General features: G+C 34.5%; 1 protein-coding gene across 1 annotated transcript in view; it reads left to right on the top strand.

Moving 5' to 3' along the window:
- Positions 1 to 26,166, top strand: part of MCTP1 (multiple C2 and transmembrane domain containing 1) — a gene marked incomplete at both ends in the record, with an annotated part of 279,396 nt that overhangs the window by 114,899 nt on the left and 138,331 nt on the right. The window contains 4 exons of the mRNA XM_084304750.1: positions 5,770 to 5,912; positions 8,574 to 8,653; positions 9,216 to 9,324; positions 16,289 to 16,327. Of these exons, the coding sequence (XP_084160876.1) occupies positions 5,770 to 5,912; positions 8,574 to 8,653; positions 9,216 to 9,324; positions 16,289 to 16,327 (371 nt within the window). The remainder of the gene's footprint in view (positions 1 to 5,769; positions 5,913 to 8,573; positions 8,654 to 9,215; positions 9,325 to 16,288; positions 16,328 to 26,166) is intronic.

The following is a 26,166-nucleotide window of genomic DNA, read 5'->3' as shown; positions in this document are numbered from 1 at the left end:
CAGTTGGCTTGTTCTCTATGGCACACAGAAAATCTCTGCAATTTCAGGAGACACCTCATGAGATGTGCAGGTGTTCCTGTATGAAAATATCTGAAAGAGGGATGGGATTGGCCTTCAGGAGGAGTTTCAGTGAAGGTCCTCCCAATAGGTATTAGGGCCCTGTCCTGATTTACCAACTCTAGTGTCTTGCTTTCTTTCTCTAAAACATTTGCTTTCTTTCTCTAAAAACTGTAGATGAAATGAAGTGATTCCAAGATTTTAATTAATTTAATTGAATTAAATTTGAATTAATTAAATTGAATTAAAATTGAATAATAATAGAAACACGTGACAGGGGTTTAATTATAGTTCCGAGAATAAATTAATTAAGAATATGCCTTGACCTTATTTCATTATTTTTGCTTCCAAATGTGTGTACATTGCCTTTTTTCTTGCAGTGTTGAAAATTTATTTTCTCCTGTATTTATTGGAAGTTTATTGTTTTTTATCTTGTGCTCATTCCCACAATATTCCTCATGTGTGTTGTACAGGAGCAGGCTCTTTTTAACTAATGTGATTTCCAATTAATATTCTTTAAAGCTTGCAGCTTTTCAAAGCACTAGGCTGAACTGGGTCTAAATGTGCATTCAATCGCACATATGTAATGAATCCAAATGAGACTTTTGATTTGTATTAGGTGCAACTTTTGTAACATTACTGCTTATCCTTAGTAGCTCTGTAGGCTGGGGAAAAAAAATAAAAATAAATAAACTAGCAAAACACACTGCTGTGAAAAATTGCGACATAAAAATTTCTGTCCATGTGGCTCATTTTGCAGCAGTGATTAACTGCCTACTGGGAAGAACTTAATGAATTGTGTTACTTGCTTTTTCTCCTATGACTAAAGGAGAGTGGAGAGTAAGCTTGTTTTTCTGATTTTTTCTGCTTTGCTTTCTCAACAGTCTAAAAAACAAGTGTTTCACAGGAGAAAGCTAACTTTTTTAATATTGTCCAAAAGCAGTAATTTGAAATTAGATTTTAAATTGCAGTGATGAGAATCAGAACTGTGCAGAAGCTTTTGATGGGCACAGGCTCTCTTCTCTGTCAGGAACAGGCTTGCAAATGGCTTTCTGTTCTGTTCTGAAAGTTATTCTGGACTGTGAGTGAAATGCAATGGTGGAGAAATTAATGCCTGTCATAGCTATATAGCTGCAACCAAATCAGTTAATTCTCTGGAGTGATAAATTTATTTGGAAGCTCACCATTTTTCTAAAATGCTTTTTTTTTTTTTTTTCTTCTTGATATATGAAGTATAAAAATACCTGTAGTTGAAACAGCAGCTGAGTGCTGGTTTTCAGTATTGTTCATCTGCTTTATAATATATCTATGTACAAGCATGAACGCTTTTTGCCTGTTTTTTTTTTTTTTTTTTTTTTTTTTCTGTTTTCAGTACAAGGTTTTAAAATTTGCCTTTAGACTTTCAACATCTGGTTCCCATATGATGTAGGCAAATCTTCAGCTGAGTTTTTTTGGAGAAGCTGTTTGTTTGACTTCTGCCCTCCTGGAGTCAAGCACAGAAATGCTGCATGTAAATATGGAGACATTGCCTCTTCCTTCTCTCATTAGCTCCAGTTAAGGGGGAGCAGTCTCAAGCTCATTACTTGTCTCACGGTTACATTTACCCCTCTGTTCATTGCTGAATTTTCTTAGGTTAGCGTTTATACCATTATGTTAAATAAGATTTAATTAAGGAAAAGAATCTAGTCAACAAGAGGCCAAATATGTTGAAAGGCATGTTACAAAGCCTCAGAAACCAATTACGTTTATGTATTGGTTTTGTTGAGAATGTTTCCTTTCTATCAGATATAATGTTGATTGTTATTGCAGTGAAATTTGCCTAGGAGGTATTTTCTCTCTAGTTACTCTCCTATGGTTCCTTCTGGAAAGCAGTTTAGTATACTTCTGAACAAACTCTTTCTCCTGCAAAATGCTTTTATCTTTCTGTATATCCAAGATCTAATCTAAGCCCTAAACCTGCAAAGCTAACTCCATTTTAGGTGATGTCTACATAGGAGAAGTGTTGGATTCAGGACAGTCAGCACATCCCTGTGTTTTAGTGTGTAGGTCCTGCAGGGCCAGAGGAGCCTTCTCCCACAGGATCAAGGAACAACCGCTGTGGTGGTGGCAAGTTTCTCCACTGAAATGCAGCAGCATCTTTAGGTGTCTGTTTGGCTAAGCCTCCTTAGCAAAGAGAGGCTGCCACCCTGTGTGGAGAATGCTTATTGCCTTTGCACAGGCAATGGTGCAGCTTCAGCAAAATATCAGTATCATAGAATCATAGATTCTATAGTTGCACAGTTTGGCTTTTTTGTAAGATTTTAAGCTCATGAGTGAAGGCTGTTTTGTAGTTAGCTGCTTCAGGTAGAATAAACATTTGGGGTATTAGGCTTTGATGTATCAGATTCATTTGAATGGTTTGATAACAAGGAAAACAATTAAAAAGCTGGGATTTGAGTAACAGGAATCCATGACTGGGTATCAGATTATTATTATTTTGTTTGAGGCCCATTCTGAAGGCTTGTAGATTTTTACTGGGTTTGTGTGAGGTTAAGATCAAAAGTAAAATGATTTTAATAAAACGGCAAAGTTATACTTATGAAATTGAACTGAGGTTGTTAATTAAAACACACTTTACAATTTTATTATATATTAAAATCATATTAGCATATTATTAATATTGTACCATTAGTGTTTCAGTATTAATATAATATTAATGCAATTATATTAATAATGCAATATTGATATTATGTATTAATAGGGATCTATAATTGCTATGTAAAAAAATATTATTTTTATTGTTATAATACATACTAAAATTGGGACCCTGTGACACAGAGCTGTGCAGGAGGTCACCTGATCCTGTTCAACAGAACACTTTAGATGGAAAGGGGTTTTGGCTTCTGCTGTGCCTTCTTTCATGCTCTGCTGCTGAGCACAAAATTCCAGAAAATCCTTTTATTTCCTTGGTGGGGTGGTGTTTAAAAAAGAATACTGGCTTGACACTTGGGCTCAGTGTGTGTTGTTCAAACACTACACCTAGGGGTTTCCTCAACTATGCAGGGCATTAGTGAAGGATTGCATGACTGATGCAATATATTTTTTATTTGTTTTTAATTTTGTCTTTCTTTATATGCAACCTTCAAAAAATCTGATGAATTGTTCTTCAAGGAATGTGAAAGGTCTGTGAAGGGCACAGTACTTCTAACTAAATGGTTCTAGTGAGCTCTTGGTTTAAAGTGGGTATGTCTCAAAGCAAGGTTCAAGCATCCATTGCACAATGTTACAAAGCCTGAGATTTTGCAATACATTGTAAATGGAAGTAACATTTGATATGCTTCACTACTAAATTTGTTGCATAAAAATGAATTAAAATTAAATTGTTTGACATCTGTGTCCTGAAATATTCATGAGCTATTAATCTCACAACACTGTTTTATATTAATTTCAAACATCAAGAGAATTTTGTGAAATTTGCAGAATAAAAAGAATTGGTTAAAGACCAGATAATCAGTAGCTCAAGGCAGCCGTGAGGATAATCACTGGGATGATCTCCCATCACTACGGCTGGTGGGGGATATATGGCTCACATTCCTCTTGCTGATTTGTTTGTGTCCACATTCAAAGAATTTCACAGTTTGAATTCAAATATATGATCTTTGCCTTACTAATAAATTGTTGCTACTATTTACATAACTAAGGAAAAAGTGATTTGTGCTAGAGTTAACTTTTTATACCTCTGCAAGACTGCCTCAGTAATGATAAAAGTGAATGACGGCAGCCCTCTTACATGCAAGATCCCAGTTTCCACAGCTAGATTTTTGAAAGGGATATGTAATTTTAGCTAAAGAGTACTGACATCTTGTGGCTGCATGAAACAGTGCAAAGAGCTGTAGTCGTGCCAGAAGATAGCATTGCAGTTTTAATAACAGACAATCGCTGCATTTGCTGATGGTTGTAAACACAAATGTCTGGAATATGCAACCCATTAATGGTGAGAAGAAAGATTGTCCCCTGTTTTAGCTCATGACAATGTAATTTTGTTCATGTCAGATGTATTGTTGATTTTGAAATAAACTTGAATCCATTAGACTCAAATATTGTTAGGGCTGACAAACAGCTGGCAGAGAAGTAGAAAGATGAATGCCATCCGAAATTTTTCACTGAGATGAATTCTATGTACATAAATGTGAAATGTTACCAATTGGCATTTTAGGGAAAGTAATTAGTTTGTATTTTCTATCAAATATTTTCCTTTCCTTTAAAGTCTTAACTATGTCTTTTGCAATCAAAATGCACAGTAAAAGACTGGCAGCCTTCTTTTGGCCTGCTGTGGAGGCCGTGGTTCCATGAGGACTGGGGCTGGCACAAGCTGTATGTCTCGTAGCTGTGTGGTTATCTTGAAGCAGGAGCCCACCCAGCTGTGAGCCACCCATGTATCTCACACGGAGAAGTCCCCAGAGCTGCTGCTGTCTGGTCTGGATGCAACTGGCCTTTTCTGGATGCAAGTGGCTAAAGCCTTGTGGCTCGCCATGTCCCTGTCCTTACCCCAGGTTCACCCCCTTTGCCACGTGCAGGTTTTTGGTCGAGGCATGGTGAGTGGAGTCAGATTGTTGGAAATAATATCACAGCATAATAATTTAGCAAATAGGCATGAGATCTGGTGTCAGGAGGAAGCAAATTTTTTTCTAGACAAAGCTGGTTTCAGTTGTTTGCGCTCACACTGACACCCACATGCTCACAAAGGCCATGTGTTGTGCAAGGCTTTGTCCTGTGACCAGGAGGGAAGGGGATGCCAGCTGGCAGGTCCTCATACCTCCCAGGCTCCCAGCAGTGGTGTCACCACTGTGTTTTGCACATGCCATTTGGTACCTTCTGGCAGCTGGCAGTGATATAACAGTCTGTGTATGTCACCAGGTGTTTAGTTAGTGTCTGTTGTCTCCCTGTCTGGCTGTCCTGAGGAGAAGATGCAGATGTGCACCTGGGTGGATTGCTAACCTCTGTGGCCTCAGCATGTACCGTTCTCGTAGCCTTCCTTCTGCCACTCATTTTTTTGATGCTTTCACACCCATGCCCCATCCATGGCCCATTCACGGCATTTTTAACATTTCTATTTCAGTTCTTTATGGGGTTACATTTCTGGTCAGTCAACTGTTACTCATATCAGGGAGCTTAAGCCTGTGCTTGCCTGCTGTTACGTGGTTGCTGCAGGAAGCACATGAACTTTGTGGCCTGAATTTAGGGTTACTTTCCTCACCTTGACTGGTGTAGGAAGCCTTCATGGCAGAAGGAATCCTGGAAGCAATAAAGTCAATGAAGAGTTACACTGGTGATGTCTGTGGAGACAGGATTCATTCTTAACATCTGCCCATGCGTTTTCAGAGACTTAGTGTAATTAGATAAATGTATTAAATAAATTAATATTATAATCTATTTTTTCTGATTACATTAAGGTAAGATCCCAGTCCTAATAAGTTCATTATTTTGTTAACTAAAGACTATAGCGGAAAAGCCAGTATTGAGTTTGGATTGCAAACAGAAAGTGATGCAAGTACCCATTCAATATCAGCACAGAGAATTAGCCAAGTAATGACACTGTGTAAAATAAATTGTGATAATAAAAAAGTAATTCTTTCCTCAGCTGATGTTTTTAATTTGACTATCAGTAAAAATTACATTTTTATCTGTATTGTATTGAAAGGACATAATTAACAGTATGTATTTTGTTAACAGGAACCAGTGATCCATACGTCAAGTTCAAACTTGGAGGAAAAGAAGTATTTAGAAGTAAAACAATACATAAGAACCTCAATCCTGTATGGGAAGAAAAAACTTCCATTCTTATAGATAATCTGAGAGAACCTATATATATAAAGGTATTTATGTCTGACAAATTACAACCAAAGAGCTATTGAAGGAAAGTACAGGTTATAATTGCTGCAAAAGTTATTGTGAAGTACTGCATTATTAAAAATATATATTTCGAGGTGAATTACTTAAATTAAATAAACATAATAATAATATGAGAACTTACCTTTTAAAATTTGGTAGAGGTATTTTAGTTTATTTCGGGCTGTAATTATTTCATGCTTCTTGAGAAGGTCATGCCCTTAAGAGACCTTAAGAGAAGGTCACTGCAAGAAAACTGCACTGTATATTGATGGCATGCCATTTATGTGTAGAAACATTGTATAATTCTGATATGAAGCATAATCTATCCCATTAAAAGCATTTTTTTCCTGACATTAACTTGAGAATTAATCAACATATGTGCCTAATTCTCTCATTTTTTTCTTGTTCATGCCTGAACACAATGGGTTTGCTTATATGTTTTGTAATGCTTTGTGTTTTTTCTTTTTTTTTTCTTTATATTTTAACTCTACTCAGTATATCACAGGTGAGGATGATTTTGTCATGACAGAGGCATCATCTGTGCCAAAATATCAGATAGCTTGAGTTTAAATCAAAGTGAGGCCAGCAATGCTCAGAGTTAATTGCAGCAGTGCCATGAATATTTCTTAGTTATCCGTATTAGAAAGGAAACATCCATCTGTGTATGCATTCCATGGAATGGAAAAGCATTTTTCTGGCCCAAATTGTTTATAGTGATCTGTTTCCAAATGGGATTGTTTATTTTGTAAAACAATGTAGATAGAAATTAAATTCTAAAAATGTTACAGGAAAAAATACAGTTTTAGGGTTCTAAATAGGATACTTTGAGAAAGATTAGAAAATTAAGTCATACCTATAATTTAATTTGTCAGAATACTCAGCTCAGTATAAGTGTTAATCTGAAATAGCTGACAAAAAGTGTAACTGACATACAAAATTATAGAATTTTTTAGTAGATAAATGTCACTTAATCAGTCTTTGAGTATGGCTCTGTATTGTAAGTTTTATGTGTTCTGCTCAAATAATTATAATTCTTAACCAGCACTTTCCTGCTCTTATTACTCGTAGGGATTTGTAATGAATAAACACATGCCTAGTAAAAGAGAGAAATAGATTCAAAGGCAGATGCTTACCCATAACTACCTATTTTGATTTGTTTATGCCAAATAAATATTTTTTTTTTTTTCCTGGAAAGTAGGCGTTAACAGGTATAATACCTATCTATCCATGTACGTACTATGAAAGCATTGTCTTAATATTGCAGTTTTTATAGCTCATTCCGGTATTTTAAGACATGGCTAAATTATACTAACTCAACTGTAAAGGTCCACTGGACATTTTCATCTTTGTAATTTGTAGGGTGAGAAAGTAAATCTATTCTGCAATAATAACAGAGATTTTATCATTCATTTTCCTTTCACGCCAGAATGAAAGTGAGATAGAAAAAATATGACAGTACCTGCTCAGGTACTCAGGTAGATCAGTGCATATAGTGGATTTGTATATAAAAACGTATATTCAATCCTTTGTGTCCCACAGCAGTGCTGTAGCCACTGAACTATTTATTTGTGGATGATGAGTAGCTTTAACTGCTGGAAAGAGTTTCTGTAATGCAATAGTTGAAGTAGTTATATCAAAATCAAATGCCTTGAGTCCAGGCCTCTCACTTCTCAGTTAAATGTTATTATCACTAGCTATTGATGAGTATCATTCTTACTTAGAGCTGAAGGTATGTTCTAGTCCTTAGAAATTCTCAAGACAATATTTGACAAGAAAATCTAACTTACCTGGAAAATCTGATTTTGAAAATTGACATTTTCCAACTTTTGATTTCTGCAGTTTTATGTCATAACTTTTTTTTGTTGCCATACATCTTTTTGTTTTTTTTTCCTCCCAAAGCCATCCCTGAGTGATTTGTTATTCTTCCTTCTGACTTGAGAAAGTATAATACATCTCAAATCATGATGCAACTCAATGTAATAGCCAGAGATTCTTGTCTGGATTTCAGTAAATTTCTCCAGGTGCTTTCTCTTTGAGATAGAGAGCTAGCAGGCAGCATTCTCACAGTAGTAGTAAGTGTCACTATTTTCATACGCATATCTATATTAAGTCAACAACTTAGATTATAATATTTCTAAAACTTAAAAACTTATAAAATCTTCAAAAGCCAGACTAATACTATTTTTTCATTCCTAATACTGTCACAAGTGCTGTTAATAACCCACTTTACACAATCATATCACACCTTTCTTTCTAAACTTCATAAAGTTCATAGGGGTGTTAATTCATGTCTAACAAATCAGTGATTCTCCTTGATTTAGTTTTTCTTTTGGTCTTCCTCTCGTTGTGCCTATGTTTATAAAAAACAGCTTTTCTCATTGTGCAACAGGTGTTGTTTTCATATGCGGTCTATTAGCTGTATATGTCTGTGTCTGTACATTATGCATTCTGACTTTTAAATAAGGAGTTTAAAAATTTACCTTGTGGACAGAAAGTTACATGATGCTTGCAATTATTTCTGATTTAACATGTGGGGAACATGTGGCTTAAATCTGTAAAAGGATTTTAAAGAACATGAAGCAGCAAAATTTCAAAAAAAAAGATTTCTAATGCTGGAAAATTCTTTTGTCTCCTGTGCATCATAGGTGTTCGACTATGACTTTGGACTTCAAGATGACTTTATTGGATCAGCATTTCTGGATCTCACTTCATTAGAATTAAACAGGTACGGCACAAACAAGCCTTTGGAATAATTCTGTAGGTCTGTCAGTTTCATGTTTGTGGAATTGTAAATAGAACCTTATTTTAAAAAATAATAATGTAAACCTACATCACATAAAACTGGCAGAAGGAAAACATTTAGTTTTAGGGAATTACTGTAACATTAGCATTAATAATGTATTAACTGATCATGCAGAAAATTTGTTACAGCATCTATAAAGAGATAAGTTTTATAACCACTTTACTCTTGTTCTTATTTTATTTCTGTCCACAGTATTACCACCTACTGCTTATGTTTATTTTTCTTCTTTATTTTATTTGTTTTTTTAATCCATTACCATTTTGGTTGATTTAATTACTTGAGCATGTGTAAGTACTTAACGTGGAGAAATAGCATTTAGTATTTATTTATGAGAGTGCAGTACTTAAAGAAATAAATAAGCTAAATTTTTGACATCGTTTTCAAGTAGTTTCATATAAATGCAGATTTCTGTAATTGTAATGGTTCAGAAATGTAATTATCTGAAAGCCTGCAATCAAAACAAATACACGTTTTTCTCTTGCAGGCAAACAGATGTTACTTTGAGTCTGAAGGATCCTCATTATCCAGACCATGATCTGGGAAGTATATTGTTATCAGTTCTGTTGGCTCCTAGAGAAGAACAGCGAGAAGCGGTAATTGCAAATATTTTTATAAGTGTCATCACTCTTGTGACCCCTTTACGGTTAAATGACTTAAAGCACAAGAATAAATGATATATCATGAGATTAATTTGATATTTCTAGGCCTTAGAACAATGCTGAGCAGTGTTTCAGGTATAGTTGAGCATATTTCATCTGGGCTGGATTCTCACTGAAATGGTAGTGAGTGATCCAGACAGAACATAAACAGTCTGCAATTTCAAATAAAGCCAGTTGCAGGTGAACAGTGGTGATTAATATAGAAGAATATCAATGAAACATTGGTGAAGAATTTTGGACCTAGTGCTGCCATCTCCAGATAAGATCTTTTAATGCTAATCTACACTGAAAAGAAAGAAACTCAAGGAAAAGTAGTGTTTCTACTTTTTGGCTTTTAGTGTTGAATCATTACGTGATATTTTTCAACTTTATTAATTGATTTAAATTGATTTTTTTTTCTGATTTTCCGTGTTTATTGTAATTCCTTCATCAATCTTAGTTTTGTAAATTGTTTAGTTAGTGAAAATTCTTTCCTGTTTTGTAGATAGATCCTGTTGTGACAAATCATCTGCTGTTTGGATGTGTTTTGTTTTTAATTTTTCATCTGTTGCTTTTTCACTTAAGTAGTAATAGCACATTTACAGTAGTAATACAAGAGATGAAATCTTCTAAAGAAGTTGTAAAATAATCTAAATTCCTTTCACTTCAGAGAGGGGAAAAGAAGTGTTAATCTGATGAAATTTTTCATTCATATTCTGTGGCCATATTGCAAACAGGGATATGATCAACTTTATAGTTTTTGTAAAAGTATATACATTTCTGTAATGCTACAAGACACTGGTGTGATAGATAATCCTGTTACATATCTGACAAATATTGCTGTGTTGTGATACTCTTCTTTTTCCAACTTTTTCCCTAGTGCTAATTAAATAACCTAGTAACTCAGTAATTGGAGCTAGGTATTTTGTAATTGGTACAACAAAGGTGCAGAGTTTTGAAAACAAGTTTCTCATCTCTTGATTTTCTTTATGACATTCTGTTAGAAATTACCAAAAATAATGGAAAATAGTAATATTGTACAGGAAGTTTATTTAAACTATATTTAATTTTTTTAACTATATTATTCTTTCTTTAAGCTATACCTTTGTGCAGGCAACTCAGAACAGTTCCTTGCAAATTTTCAACATAAAAGTGTTCATCATTTGACTTGAAAACATACTTGATTACATCATTGTTTTTATGTCTTTGAGTAAAAACAGCATTTCTGAGTCAGATGATAATAGCCCTGTCATTTCAAGTGATTTTGGTATTATCATGCTGTAATCTTAAATCGTGAAGCACAGAATAAATGTGCTTTGGTGTGCGAAACCATTACGTGGGCAGTAGAAGTTTGTTTCCTTTTTTCACCATACAGATAGGATACTTGCTGTGTCTTTCAGTCTTAAGGAAGAATATTATCACAATAATATTCACAAAGAGAGCTTATGAATATCGTTGTTAAAAAAAGTGAAATTAAGACACAACAGTGTGACATGTCTTTCATATGGGTATTTGTTCAGTGAATTTAGGAACTGAATGTGCCATAGACTTGCTGGACTGCAATTTTTCACATGTCCAACTGACTGATGGTAATAAGAGGAAAAACTGTTTTTGTGCTGTTATGCATTTCATTGTTACCTTTCTATTTAGTAAGTTAATGCTTTTACTTTATCTGAAGTGACCTCTTTTTTTTTTGTTATTGTTATTAAGCTGTGGGGTTTTTTTGGCACTTTATTCTAAAAATGCTCAAGATTGACAATGCCTTGATTCTTAATCTCGAGTTTTCTATTTATTATTAGAAATCAGTCTTGCCAAGATATGGAACTCACAGCAGTCCTAACAAAGTTACAGTAAAATTAGAGTACTTATGTCACAGCAAAGGAAAGATGACCAATAAGCTTAATACTGAATTGATGCATACAAATGTAATATAGGTTTAATAGGTCAAGCCACAATTACCTTTTACACATTTACCACATGTACTTGTACATTTGTTTATTAGATTTTATTTACTCTCTGAGGAGTAAATATATTGCAAAATATATCATTCGAACTGTCATCCTTGACTGTTTTTAAAAGGTCTTGTATAATAATGAGGATAATTTTTATTGAATTTAACTTTGTTGAGATCAATAAATTTTCAAATGCTGTGCTAGACGATCAAAGCTAATTCTTTTCTGCTATAGAAACATGTACTGTATAAAATAGTAATTAAGGAAAGTCCTACAATCCCAATCTATATAGTGTTCCATTTGAATGATTACTGCTTCCCCTCTATTTAGTTATCTCTATATAGTACCTGTTGAAACTTAAAGATAGAAACATGTCAGGATCCTTAAATATGTTTTAATGACTGCTGCAGAGAAAGTGTGTTTTCACATTATAACCACTTTTTCCTAAGTCCTTCCAAATTTTCTTAAATCTTGTTGGTTTGATATTCCTATATAACCTACATTTCAAAAGTATATTTTCTTCTGAATAAGTTTCATTTGTTCAATTGATGACAAAATGTGTGAACAGTTTACAGTTATATGAGTGGTGAAAAATGGTTAAATTACAAAGCTGAATAAGTCCGAAATTAACGGATAGCACTTATACATATTTCATGTACTTAAAGTTCCATGTTCTTAAATTATAAGTGTGCCTTAGGACCATTTTTGGGGAAAGAAAAAGAATAGCTTTAATGGAGGATGTATTCGCTTTCCCACATTGCTATAGCATAGAAGTAGCATTGTGTCTGACCTTATATTTTGGCAGCCCTGTAGTCGTAATTCAAACATCAGTCCTCTGAACAGTCCTTGCTGTTAGTGACGTATTGTTTGGGAATTTTTGCTGCAGATTAGACTTTCGAAGCAGATCATTTAGCTACCTGAATTGGAGCTACTGAGAGTGCTTTGGAGGTCTTACTGATGTGCAGATAAGGGTTGAATCTTGTGACAATACATTTTTTTGTATAGATAGAGGACAACTCTTAATAGCAAACCATTTTATTGGCATACCAAAATAGTGTAGGTATGTATTACAAGAAGTGTCCTGTCATAGCAAGTAACAACTATTGACACTGTTAGCACCTGTGCTGGTTGATAAGATATATCAGTTGGAATTTCAGTGGACTAGTGGCAGAAAATTGGGGGCCTTATTGTGTGTTGCTTCCTGCCTGTGAGGGGGAGGTATTATTGCAAATCATTTTAAAAAGAAGCAGTTACTATGAAATAGTAATAGTTGATCATATTTTGGATGGAACTATCCTTTATGAAGCCTTGAGATGTGCAGAGATGTGAGAAATTTGGTATGGTACACAGATGAGCATTTTCTTCCTTCTTTCTGGAAGAAATTCTGACAAAATGCAAATTTTCAGTGTGCTGATAGATAAGATTTTCTTTCTAATTTATAGCTAAAAGGTCCCATTCCCTAAGATCAAAACAAACTCATCTTTAGATTCAGATAACTATTAAGAATATTAACATTTGCATATAACTATGTAAAATTATATTACTAACTGGAAGAGCTAAGAATTTATCACCAAATCCTGTTATACAGTGATAAGCAATGCTTAAGGAGTTTACAGTTTGTGTGCTTCCAGGAGAATAATATTAGACATGGTTTCAATTTAAAACAGGCTTTGTTTACTATGTTCATAAATAAGAACACATTGTTTGGTTTTCATACTGTGTTTTCTCAGGAAAAACATGCAGAAGTAGCCTGCAATTGTCTATGAGTACAGGCGGCTGAACAATTTAACATTTCTAGCAAATCTTTGCCTTCGGTGACCTAGTGCTTTTTCTGACAGCATAAAAATCGTAACTTTTCGAGTACTAATCTCATAATATAATAACATTCAAATTATGTACCGGAATAGATGTCTATTCTTATGAGTATTGTTGAAAGGAAAAGTCAGATTTGTTCTGACTTTTGAACATTCATAAATTGTGAATCAAAATCAATGGTTGAATTGTTCTTATACACCACAGAAGTAAGAATGTCTTTAGTATTCATGAATACTAACACAATTGAGTTGCAGTAGCACTAGTTCCAGTAATTCATTTGCATTTGCTTTGTGCTGTTAACAGTACTTGTCCTTTACATTAATATCGCTGTTTGAATTACTTTGCTTTGATAGAACAGACAGTGTAGTTCACTAGTGTAAACGAAGAAGACTTAAAATTAAAAAGTACACAAAAAGTATGTATATACAAAAATACATTAAAATCTATGAGCTCTACAAAAAATACTTTTATCTCTACTTGTAAAAATATGTTTATGATGCAGTCTCTTCTACCTTTTCCTTAATTTCTCCTTTTGAAGAATGTGATTTTAAAAAAGTCAGAACTAACAAAGAATTGGATTTTCTCTTCAACATGCTTGAATAAAGCTTGTTTTGTTTCTTTAATTCTGACAGTATTTACCTCTAAATACCTGTACATTATGCATGCCCGTGTGTCATTTATATTGCATGCATGCCAATTAAAAATGTGTATGAGATGTCTGCAAATTCTGTGCTTGGTGTTGTAACCATTGGTGCCGTGGTGCATGTTTTGGCTTTCTCTAGCAGAGTGCCGTCACAGGTTTTGTCACTGGAGAACTTGCACAGTGTTTGTGAGTTCCTTGGAGCTGCACGTCTGCTGTGTATTCTCTGTTTATAAGCCTAGGGCTTAAAAACAACTCTTGGCTACAGGGAATCAGAAAGTTGGGGGCTTGATCAGAACAGTGGCCTTGGGGCCAGCAGAGCTTGAGCACTACTGTTTGGCAGCTGCCAATGGCTTGAGTAACATAAAATGGAAAAAAGGAAGCATATGAGTGTTACTTGGATATTGCTCTTTGGTGAGAATTAAATTACAAATTACAGCATCTTTTTTTTTTTTTTTTTTTTTTTTTTTTTGCCTTAAACAATCAATCCTAAATGATGTCCTAAATGATGTTCTGTTTTGTTTTGTTTTTGATTTTGATTTTTTTGCTTTTGACTTTTTTGCTTTTTTGTCAATAAAAATATTGACAATTTTAATATGCTGTCAATTTCCTCAATTTGCTTACTGTCTTAAATCTTACAGTGTAAAACTGTCAATCTTATAGTGTAAGCTTATTTTTGTCTTTTTAACTTTGCCAAAGGGACTATCATATAATAGAAGAAAGAATGACAGAAGGAGGGTCAGGCATGGAGTATTTTTGTATCACATAGTTCCATGTAGAGTAGACCATCCATCACAACCCACAACCTGTCCCATACTATATATTTGTTTTATTGGCTGCTAAGAATGGTTTTGATTGATTCATCTCAACCTGCTACAGCTGGTGATATTGCCAGTGCACTCAGCAAGTATGTCACATTTCTTTAGCTGCTGCACACACCTAACTTAGCAAAGCTGAAATGATCAGACACATAGGTGTCTGATTCACATAACTGGGCTGAATCATCCTCCCTGCTCACAGCCTGGTCCGCAGATGTGTGGGATGAAGCAGGAAGCAGATGTGTGGGAGGAAGAGAGGCACAAAGGTAGGTCAGACAGGATGCAGAAATGTGGTTACACAAGAAACGCTACGGGCCTCGAGCTGCTTGCTCTCCACGTGCCCCTCTCATTCTGCCCAAGAGAATGGGTGAAGTGGCTTTCTCCAGCTTTGTAACAAATTTAATATCTATGAATATTTACCGAGGCTATGGTACCATTAACTTAATGGCAGGGCTGTTAAGCTATCTGACCATAGCAACTTAACAGTTTTCAGTTTTCCTCACCAGCTTTTTTCTCCTCCCAACAAACTGCATCTATTGTAACCAAATTCTGGATATTTTAAAAGTAGGGAAAAAACATATTTCATCCTGGCGTGTTTTGTTTTGTTTTGTTTTGTTTTTGTCCCCCTCCCCCCTCCATTTAATACTCATGTCATAGTGAGCAAAACACATGCATTTCAAAATTTTTCAGCCTGAAGAACAAAACATTTTTGCAATAGTTAACTAAAAAATAAGCATTGTACTTGTTTTTCATGATCTAAAGAAAGTTTAAAGAGAAATTAATGGCCTTTGATTTATTCTTGCCCAGTGTAAGCACAAGCTGAAAAATGTTGTTAAATTGCACAAACTAATTTCTCTGTATTTCCACAGAACTGCTTTAAGCAATAGTTGTGTTCACTGATAAATTGCCCACAGATAAATTATCCATCCTGACCCGTTTTATTTACCAATTAGAAGTCTGTTTCTCTCGACACTGTTTTCCAGCACGTTTTAACAGTACCAAGGTTTTACAGATCACTTATGTAGCAGGACACAGCTACTGTGATTTGTTGTTTTGTTGGGTTTTTTTAGATTGAAGGTATGCACTTTTTTCTTGACCATACATATAATTTTAGCCCATGTGAGTGCTTATGAAAAACTAGAGCTATTTTTAATGCCATGAAACTAAATAGTAGTGATAATCTTAAAATTTTTGTAATAGATGCGTGTTGTCCAAGAATCCTTATATAGGGCATAGGGTTTATCTTTATGTGGCTATGCCTGTGAGCTAAACAGTAGTGTTCTGAAGAATTGGAGTACATTAATGTTTATAAGACAGTCATTCAAGGATGAGGCAAAATTGAATTCAGTATAAATAATGGCAAATTACTTTTTTTTTTCCTTATCCAATTCTTTTTTTTTTTTTCTTAAAAAAATAAATTAAATATATATATATATATAAATATTTTTCACATAATGCATTGTCTCCAGAAATAAGAAATTCACACCACCCAGAGAAGTATACATGGGTGTGAACACTGCTGCTAGATGTCTGGATTTATTTTAGTTTTGTGTAGTTGTCGCTGGAGTGAGTGTACGTGTTGCTGCTTCAGTGGTAATTGTGGTTAAATGTGGATTGTCCCTTTGGAGAGACAGCTGGCCTCCTTTTCTGTATTTCAGAGGAAAGGTAATTAAAATACTCTATTTTATTTTCAGACAATGCTAATGAGGAAGAGTTGGAAAAGATCAAGTAAGGTAACTTTTAGCATGTGGTCTTCTGGCATTTTTATTACAAGAACTTTGATGTTTTACCAGATATGCCATGCAGGACTTGTGACACAAGATTTATCGTCTTCCTAATTGTGTTTTAATGAAATTGTTTGTATTCTGTCAAATCAAAATCATGAAACAGCTTAACTTTTAATGTAATTATTACATCATTCAACTTTGTTGTAGCATTTTAGCTTGTCTTGGAAGTGATGTAGTAACTTCTGATAATGACAAGTAAAGGTGTTCTAACTCTTTTTTCTGATAGCTTGAATATCTCATGTATAAACAATTTCTTTTAACACTTACGTGTTCATGTTTAGAAAAAGTTCATGTCAGAGGGTAACTCATTTTCCTATTACTTATTATTATTACTGTTTACAATGCTTGTGTGAAAAAAAAAAAAACATTCTGAGTGGCGGCTCTCAAAGATAAATTTCTCTGACTGCAGGACATGCACATATAGCAAAGAACAGTAGCCAGGTTTTCCAAGAGCAGAGGAATCAGTCTTCACTTTATACAGCTCTTCCGATGCATCTCCAGGCAAATTCAGTATCTGACTTTTCTACTCCTAGGAGTCATGTGAGTGAGAAAAAGGGTTAGTGTATATTCTTTTCGTCTAGGGAAAGGCTGGGAGATTCACTGTAGCAGAGTACATTCAGTCTTTTCTGGTATGTGTTTTCAAAAACATAAAGAAAACTTTCATGATTTCATAGCATTTTCAGGCTGCTCTTACTGAATGCTGTTATGCTGCTTTTGAGTTGAGTTGAGCCTTATTATTTATAATTAGAAATAATTTTATATATGAAAGTGTAAATAGGTTTAAATCCGTAAGTCTTCATATGCATTGGTAGATTTTTTTTTTAAATATATTTTCATGTAAAGGTGTTAAAATGAGAACAAATGAAATAGCTATAAAGGGTAACTTCATAAAATAAGTGATTTACTTTTCTAGCATACTGATGGACGAGGTCATAAGAGGTTATTGATAAACTGTGTTTTATGTACTGCTCACTTGAAAATACTAGCATGGTATTTTTAACCTTAAAAAAAAAAAAAAAAAAAAAAAAAAAGAGCAGGGTTTATAATTCTTGGGCTCTGATTTGGGTTTTCACAGTTTGTTTCTGTGATACAGGATGGTATGTAATCGTTTCCTTTCTGAAATCTATGAAGCAAAGATAGTTGGTGATCTGGTGGTGTGTAATATTTTGCTTTCTCGTATGGCTTGTGTAACGTTTCCCAAAACACATACACAAGTTGCTCAAACTTCTACAGTTGTGAGGTTGGCAAAGGGCCTGGCTGTTTTGCACCCTGCCAGCACTGAGCTAAGTCTTCATCTGCTCAACGTATTGGAGGAGAGTTTGTAAAATCAGTTTAGGAAAAAATTGTCACAAACTTCTTTTCAGTTTGATGCAAATGTGAGCTTTGCTAATCCAGAATGAAAGGCATGTCATGATAGCTGGCAATTCTTCATAGTTGTTCACCTGAGTTATTCACCTGCGTTTTCCTTTGTTACATTCATTTGGCAACACTTAATTCAGTAGTCACCATTTTTGAAAAGGGGAATATCAGAAGATTTAGCAAATAGCAAATACATGAATTTAAATATTACTTTTTTTTTTTTTTTACATTTATCTCAGCTAAAGTCATACTTTCACCTAAATTTGTAATACATGTATAATGTGTAATATGCATTGCTATGCTTGTAATCGATAGACTGAAGTCTTCCAGTTAAGCCACAGAACTGTGTGATAAACTGCACTGTTTTTTTAATTAAAGTCACATTTGATCTAATCTGCTCATTTGCCTTGTAGGACTTTTCCAGAATTCCAAATCCCTGAACTGTTTTTAGGGGGGAAATAAATAAATAAATAAATAAATAACATTTTATTTGCAAACAAATCTCTCCAAAAAAAAAAAAAAAAGTTTTCTCAGGGGTGTGGAGGTGTGGAGTGACTGATATTAAATAAGACGTCATTTGCCCATTTAAAAAATGTTGAGAAACAGGTGCTTAATGCTTTTAGACAATAAAGTTTCCTATTTGAGATCCTTCATCATGGGGAAGTATTTGTATTACATTTATGAGAGTTGAGAAAAAACTTTTTTTTTTTTTGAAATATTATAAATTTTCCATTTTTTTTAGCTTTCTGAAGTCTTTCACATGACACTTCTAGGAAATCAATCTGATTTTGTACGTTACGATAGTGTACATTTACTGTTTTAAATTGATGTACTTTAAATCTAGATTTAAGACATAACAAATGCACACCATTATCACATCACTATGCTACGAACTGCTTAACTTGCTTGTAACATGAGCAGTAGCTGAAAAAGAACAGTAACTAATCTTCTGTGTGACAGTATTACACTGTTCATATCCTCACACACAATTACTTTAGATAAATACTCAATCTCTACTCCCAATTACTTCTCCCCTTCTGAATCCTATTGATGAAGTTAGGGTCTCATGAAATACCCAGGTAAATGAATCTCTGCACCTATATGCATCTATTTGTGGGTAAACATATTTCCAACCAGTGTTGTAAACATTTTTTAGTAGTGCTGCAAAAAAAATCTGCTTTTATTTTTGTGTCTTGTGGTATGTAGTAGCTTTGTTGGTTTTGTATTTGTTATTTTATTCTATTTCAAACTTTTCACTGTCATGTTTGCTTTATCTCAGACATACTCTTGATCAAAATTCATGAGAGCTAGATGACTCCCACCTGTGTCTGGGTAATAGTAATCTTTCACTGAATCTAGCAAAAATGAAATTCAAACAGTTTTGAAGTCAGCATATGCATCCTGTGGAAAGTCAAACTTCCTGTCTTCAGCAACAGGAGACTGCCAATGGTCTATTTTAAAAACCAAAGAAGACAAACCATCATATTTGTGCTGGGAAGGTACACTTTTCACTCTGTTTAGAATTTATTTATTTCATCCACCAGAAAACAGACGTTGCCTTAGAGCAAACTACTGGTCAGCGGTTACAACTTTGCAGGTATGACTCCAATGCTCTGGGAGACTAACTAGCTCTGCTTCTACTAGTTGCAACAGCATTCATTACTACTTCTGTACTAAGATTCATTATACCTCGAGTAAAGATGGGAATAGATTATTCAATATTTCATGCACTCTCTTGTGATCCAGGTGTTTGGTCAATAACCCCAATGTGGCCATGCTTCAGTTCCTAAGGTTCAGTTTGTTAGATATTCCATGTGGTAGCAGTCAAGGGCTACAGCAGGAAGAAAAAAAAAAGAAAAAAAAAAAAAGGAGGGGAGGGGAGAAGAGGAAAACTATCTGTAAGGTCTGAATAGTCAGAGGCATTCATTTCAACCAAGCAGATGATTTTTTTAAGCTTCCACCAGCTTTTTCAAAGGAAAAAATGAACAGCTTTGACCTCTGTCAATGGGTTTTCCTCTTTGTGCGTGGAACCTGATTTTTTTGGCTTTCTTGGTACTCCGTGTTGATCACACAGTTTTTCTTTAGGGCAGGTTTTTCCTTTTTTTTTTTCCTTCCCACAAAGATACACACTTGTCTTTCTCTTTATGGGAAGACCTCCTGGGTTTTGACCTGCATCCTGGTTTCCCTTCAGATTTTTTTTTTTAACTGAAATTATTCTCCATACCACTTAGCTTTATATGCTTCTTCACAGGCTTCTGCTACCTATGAAGTACTCACTTTGCTTTTTTTCTTTCATTTCTGGCAATACAGCTTTCTTGCTTGCTCTTGTTCTTTGGTTTGAGGGAAACAAATTTCCTTTTCTCTTGCTTTCTAAACTTTCTGGATACCAGATATAATGTGGTAAAACACCATTGTCTAGGATTAACAGGAGCACAGAAAAGCCCAGACTTGCCAGAGAGGTGATTTATTACTAATAGGTAACACCCACCTTGACAGTGAGATGGTTAGTGCTAATTGCTGAAGTGATTTCCATTAGAGAAACCTTGAGGTGAAAGCTAAACAGGTGATGAGAAATAAAACATTACTTTTTTCAGCATAAGCCAACACAGATGAATTGGGAGGAGCTGTTTTCTGCTTTTTGCTATGCTTATAAAAACATTAGGAAAAAATTAGTTCTGGCTTTTTATTTACTCGTTTCCCTCAGCACAGAGGCTTAATCAGTCACTGAGGAAAGGATACGGGAAGAGCCTATTAAAATGTTGGCAGCATAAAAATGAGTTAGGAATATGCACATATTACTCTCCTTCTTCTCATTTTATATTCTGTTCAGTACAGTGCTGTCAAACATAACAACAAAAAAGTTGCCTCTTTTATTAAGTACTTCCTTTCATTTTTCTCTTAGCTTCTAATGATGAAATTTAATTTATTTTGTCATTGCCTTTACTACCAAAATGTTTTTAAGATATAACCTTACTGCTTCTAGCACTTCTATAATGTGGAGTGGTGTTTAACATTGAAATCAAAAGCATAAATTTGTGATCAATCAAGCTGTAATTGTACTTCACAATCACTTTATGTTAGAGCGAATGTGTTTTTCAGTCAAAATTAAGGTTTTTTGTTTGTTTGTTTGATGTTTTTCTTGGTTATAGCTGGGAAAAGAGAAGAGTCTATATGCTTCATTAAGAAAAAAAAAAAAAAAAGTTGGGTATTTTGTAGTTGTTACCTCCCACTACAATGCACTGACTTTTCAAGTGGTTCTCCTCGCAAAGAGTTAGTTATTTTTATAAAGATTGCTTGTTTTTTTTTTTTTTTTTTTTTTTTTTTAGAGATAATCCTACCTGCATTTGACAATTAATCATTTTCATTAACCTTTCTTTGTGCCACTCTTTCAAAGAACATTTCATGTTATTTTGAGCAGACAGACTTTTCTGCAGAGAATCTGAAGGTACTGGTAAATTGGGTTCCTTTCTCTCTGATGCTGTACAATTTGCTGTATTTATATTATATATTATATATATATTATAAATATATATATAATTTATAATGATTATAAATATATTTATAAATATAATTATAAATTATATTTAATATATAATTATAAATATATTTATAAATATAATTATAAATTTATAATAATTAACCTGCAGGAGGTTAATTCAGAAGAGTGCAGGGGATAGTGGCGTCAGGTAGTGTGTTTATCTGTACCTACAGGATAATGTACATAGAATTTGCTTTGAAAATTTTATCCTTGCTGCATTCCATGTGAGGTGAAGGCAATAGAATATGAAAGAACGATCTTGGGAAGGTAACAGGAGGCCAACAGTGAGGCAGGTGGTTTTGGTGAACAGACTGAACCTCGCTTCCCAGATTTTCAATTGCCTCAGATATTAAAAAATCTACTTCTGTGTACATTGGATGTGAAAAAAAGACAGGAAATAGGAGTAACAACCTGAAAAGTTGTCTTCCTGCCCTAATGTGTGAACAGCCTAACTGTGCTGATGTGTTTGTTTAACCTGTGCATAAAAATCTACAGTGATGGATATTCTGCGACCATGTTATCATTTCCATTAGAATGCTGTGTTTTTGTTTTTGTTTGTTTGTTTGTTTGTTTGTTTCCCCTAGTGTCTAACAGTACGTGATGCAAATTATGCTTATCTCTTCCTTTGACACAGATATGTTTTGTCACAGTGATTTGGGCACAATTTACTTATAATATTTTAGAGTATGTCTGGGGGGAAAAAAAAAAAAAAAAGCTATTTTGAAAAAAATAAGTATAGATTTAATTTGAAAGAAAGTTTTGGGGTGTTCAGAAACTAAAAATGAAGAGTCTGTAGAAGAAACAAAGCAATTGTTTAGTCAATTAGGTTTTACTCTGTGTAAATAATGTCAGAAGGAATAGCGATAAGATGGGAGAAATTAACAAGACCGTTGACTGTTGACCACAGTCAGCACAAAGCCTTGATGCTGTGCAAACACTGTTCATCGACAGGTGTGACATCAACAATGTTTTAGAAACACATCCAAAACACAGCACCATCCAGGCTGCTGAGGGTAAACTGAACTCCATCCCAGCCAGACCAAGTACAAGATCAAATGAAGTTTTTAATCAGACTGATTTTCTAACAACCTTTGCTGGGTCTTGGCTCACTGTTAGTTCTAGAGCATGCAGGAAGCCTCGCTGTGAAAGACTGAAGGACAGGGACTGTACAGTTTCAGATGGAAGTGCTCAAAACTATGTCCAACCTGATTTTGAACATTTCCAGTGATGGGGCATCCACAGCTGCTTTACGTAACCTGTTCCAGTGTCTCACCACCGTCTGCTCATTGCCCAGCCTCTATCCATGTTTGGATCGACCCAAGACCTTGCACTTGCCTTGTTGATCTTCATGAGGTTCACATGCACTCACTTACCAAGCCTGTCAAGATCCCTCTGGATGCCATCCCTTCCCTTTAGCGTATCAGCTGCACCACCCAGCTTGCTGTCATCCACAGAGCTACAGAGCTGCTGGGTGAGGAAATCTGCAGGAAAAGATAAGATGTCACCCTCTCTTCATTTAAAATTTCTATTTTTTTTCATATTTTAGAACTGCAAATTTTAGAATGCACTAGAATGTATTAGTGCTATTAATTTATATTATTAACATGTGGCGAGCTCTTTCAGTGTGACTTTGATAACCTGAAATGAAAGCTCCGTTCTTCCCAGGAATTAAGATACATTAGTCTGGGTTGCAACAGGTTATATATAAACTAAGAGTAAAATTAGTTTTTCATCCTGAAATCACAACTGTGAAGCTGTTTTTGGTTAATTACAGTTGGTGACGAGTGCATTCATTGCCTAAGGCAAGTGAATTAAAGCAGTTCGCAGTTTGTGTTTAGATGACTGTTTTTGCTTTAATTCATCATTACAATACTTTTATACATATATCTTTAAAAACAAAATTATAACTTAGGAACAAGTGAAAAAAATGCTAAATGTAATGTGCCTTCAGCTCCTAAGTGCTGACCGTTTTTTAATTTTATTTCAGATGTTTTCCTAAAAAGATTCATGTTCAGTAGCACTCACTAAAATGCCAAAAACTGTGGCCTTATTAACTGATACTTTTATGCCTAATTCAAAATATTTGCTTTATGTGACTGATTTGCCTTTTCCTAGCATGAAAAGCTGTATGAAGCATTTTTTCTATTTTAAAATTGAAGCAAATGCTTTTCTGCTGGAACAAGATGTCTCTTGAGGAGAGAATAAAACTTGGAAATAGCAAATCATGGTTTAAGGATAACAAAGACAAGCAGAAATATGGAGTAGTATGACATTTCTTAATTGAAGTAATTTACAATCAATGTAGCATCTTTCAAACAAAGTTGTTTATAATTTTAGAATAGGAGGTCGAATTACTTTGAGATGGTTTATAAGAAATTATTTTTTTAAGCTTAAGCAGATATTAGCTTTTGTAAGCCATTGGGTTCTAGATGTCAGTTTATCAGGTGTAAATAGTGCTTGAAGGAAAACTGCTAAATAATGGAATATAAGTAAAAAATGTCAGAATAGATACACCTGTCTGTTAGACGTCTGGTTATAAAAATTATGCAAATATTTGGTGAAGCTTGTATTTGCATTATGGGTACGTGAGTGGTAGCAGCTGTTATGGTTATCAATCAAAATAGCAGAGTAGTATTTCGTCGGCAAGGCGGAGAGCGGGGGGGGGGGGGAGGGGGTGTCTGGGTTCAGATTTCCACTTCCAAAAGCTCAAGTAGTTTTCGTCAAGTGTTAGTGGCCATTGTGCTTCTTTGTGTCACATCCACTTTGGTATTAAGACAGCAGAAAACAACATGATCATCAGGAGACCTGTTCACTTCTACATATTGCAAACACAGGTCCCAAGAGGAATTGCTGGGAGGAGGAGAAGGGTGAAGGTTAGCATTATACCAGCACAGGCTCTCCAACAACTCCTCCCAGCACCCCTTTGTCCTGTATAAATATTTCTGCCGTTTTCCAGAAAATCTGAGGTCTAGCTAGTGCTTTTACTCCTCTTAATAGAGTTGCAACCTTCATCATATTACACATGAGCTGGCTCCAGTGTAAAAGTACAGCGTGGCTTTCCTTGCGTTTGTTTAAGTAGTATGCACAATTGTTGGACTCTGGAAACCACAAAAATTCATGAAATGTTGCAGAAGTATCAGCTGTTATTACAAATATTGCAGTGTCACCAGAAAACTGTTACAACAGTGACAATATCAAGTTGTCAGAGCAAACGTCCTAGACCGGATTTAACATGGTGGTCATATTAGGAATACACAGGGCATAGGGTAGCGTAAACTTCACAGGTTCTGAAAGGGTTAGATTAGCTTCTCCTGGAATAGAAATGTCCTCAATTAACAATTATTGTTGATCAGAAGATAAGATAAATATTCTTTCATATTACAGTAATTATCAGAAGTAATCCATTTATGAAGCTTGTTGACGAACAGTGAGCAGAAATTACAAGGAATTGTCAGAGTCCCGTTGAAGGCCTTTTTAGTAACTCAGTAGCTATCTGTTGATAAATTCTGCAAGGTGTTGTATTTTTTCTAATTTCTAACAGAGGAGAAGAATTTTCTGTCTGTTTTTTTGCATCTGGTTGTCCTGTGATGTCTTGTCATGTATGCAAGGTAGCATCAGTGTCTATTGATATTCCTAATCTTTTTTTTTCTTAATTTATTTTTTTTTTCTTTGCCCCCCCCCATTTAATTCTTATTTCATAGTGAGTAAAATACACGCATTTCAAAATTTATTTCAGTCTGAACAATAAAGCATTTTGCAATAATTAATTAAAAAATAAGCATTGTACTTGTTTTTCATGATCTAAAGAAAGTTTAAAGAGAAATTAATGGCCTTTGATTTATTGGCCCAGTGTAAGCACAAGCTGAAAAATGTTGTTAAATTGCACAAACTAATTTCTCTGTATTTCCACAGAACTGCTTTAAGCAATAGTTGTGTTCACTGATAAATTGCCCACAGATAAATTATCCATCCTGACCCGTTTTATTTACCAATTAGAAGTCTGTTTCTCTCGACACTGTTTTCCAGCACGTTTTAACAGTACCAAGGTTTTACAGATCACTTATGTAGCAGGACACAGCTACTGTGATTTGTTGTTTTGTTGTTTTTTTTAGATTGAAGGTATGCACTTTTTTCTTGACCATACATATAATTTTAGCCCATGTGAGTGCTTATGAAAAACTAGAGCTATTTTTAATGCCATGAAACTAAATAGTAGTGATAATCTTAAAATTTTTGTAATAGATGCGTGTTGTCCAAGAATCCTTACATAGGGCATAGGGTTTATCTTTATGTGGCTATGCCTGTGAGCTAAACAGTAGTGTTCTGAAGAATTGGAGTACATTAATGTTTATAAGACAGTCATTCAAGGATGAGGCAAAATTGAATTCAGTATAAATAATGGCAAATTATTTTTTTTTCCTTATCCAATTCTTTTTTCTCTTCCTTTTTTTTTTTTCCATAAAATAGAAGAAAAAAATGTATAAATCTTTTTCACATAATGCATTGTCTCCAGAAATAAGAAATTCATATGTCTATTGACATTCTTAATTTTTTTTTTGTTTTCTTTTTTGTTTTCTTTAAATGTTTTATCTGAGCTGTGTACATATACCAGAATCTGGGGAACTGAGGAACTGGTGGGTAAAGAATTCTGACTTTTTACTGGAATTGGCAGCAGTCGTTTACAATGATGGCTCTGATTTGCTTTGCTGTATTCGCATTTACTCTGTTCAGCCATGGAGTGAAGTTCTTTGCTACACTCCTTCTTGATTCTATTTAATTTCAAGGTTCCAACCCAAAGTTAGTCTTTGGATAGATAAACTTTTGCAGGAAACATGGCTGCATCATTTATTTATTTGATTTTATGACTTTTTTTGTTTAAATAAGTTTG

This window comes from Netta rufina (genome assembly GCF_964035555.1).
Source record: "Netta rufina genome assembly, chromosome: Z".
In the NCBI taxonomy this organism is placed as follows: Eukaryota; Metazoa; Chordata; class Aves; order Anseriformes; family Anatidae; genus Netta; species Netta rufina.
Note: the sequence above shows the minus strand (reverse complement) of the source record. Positions and strands in the feature narration are given on the sequence as shown.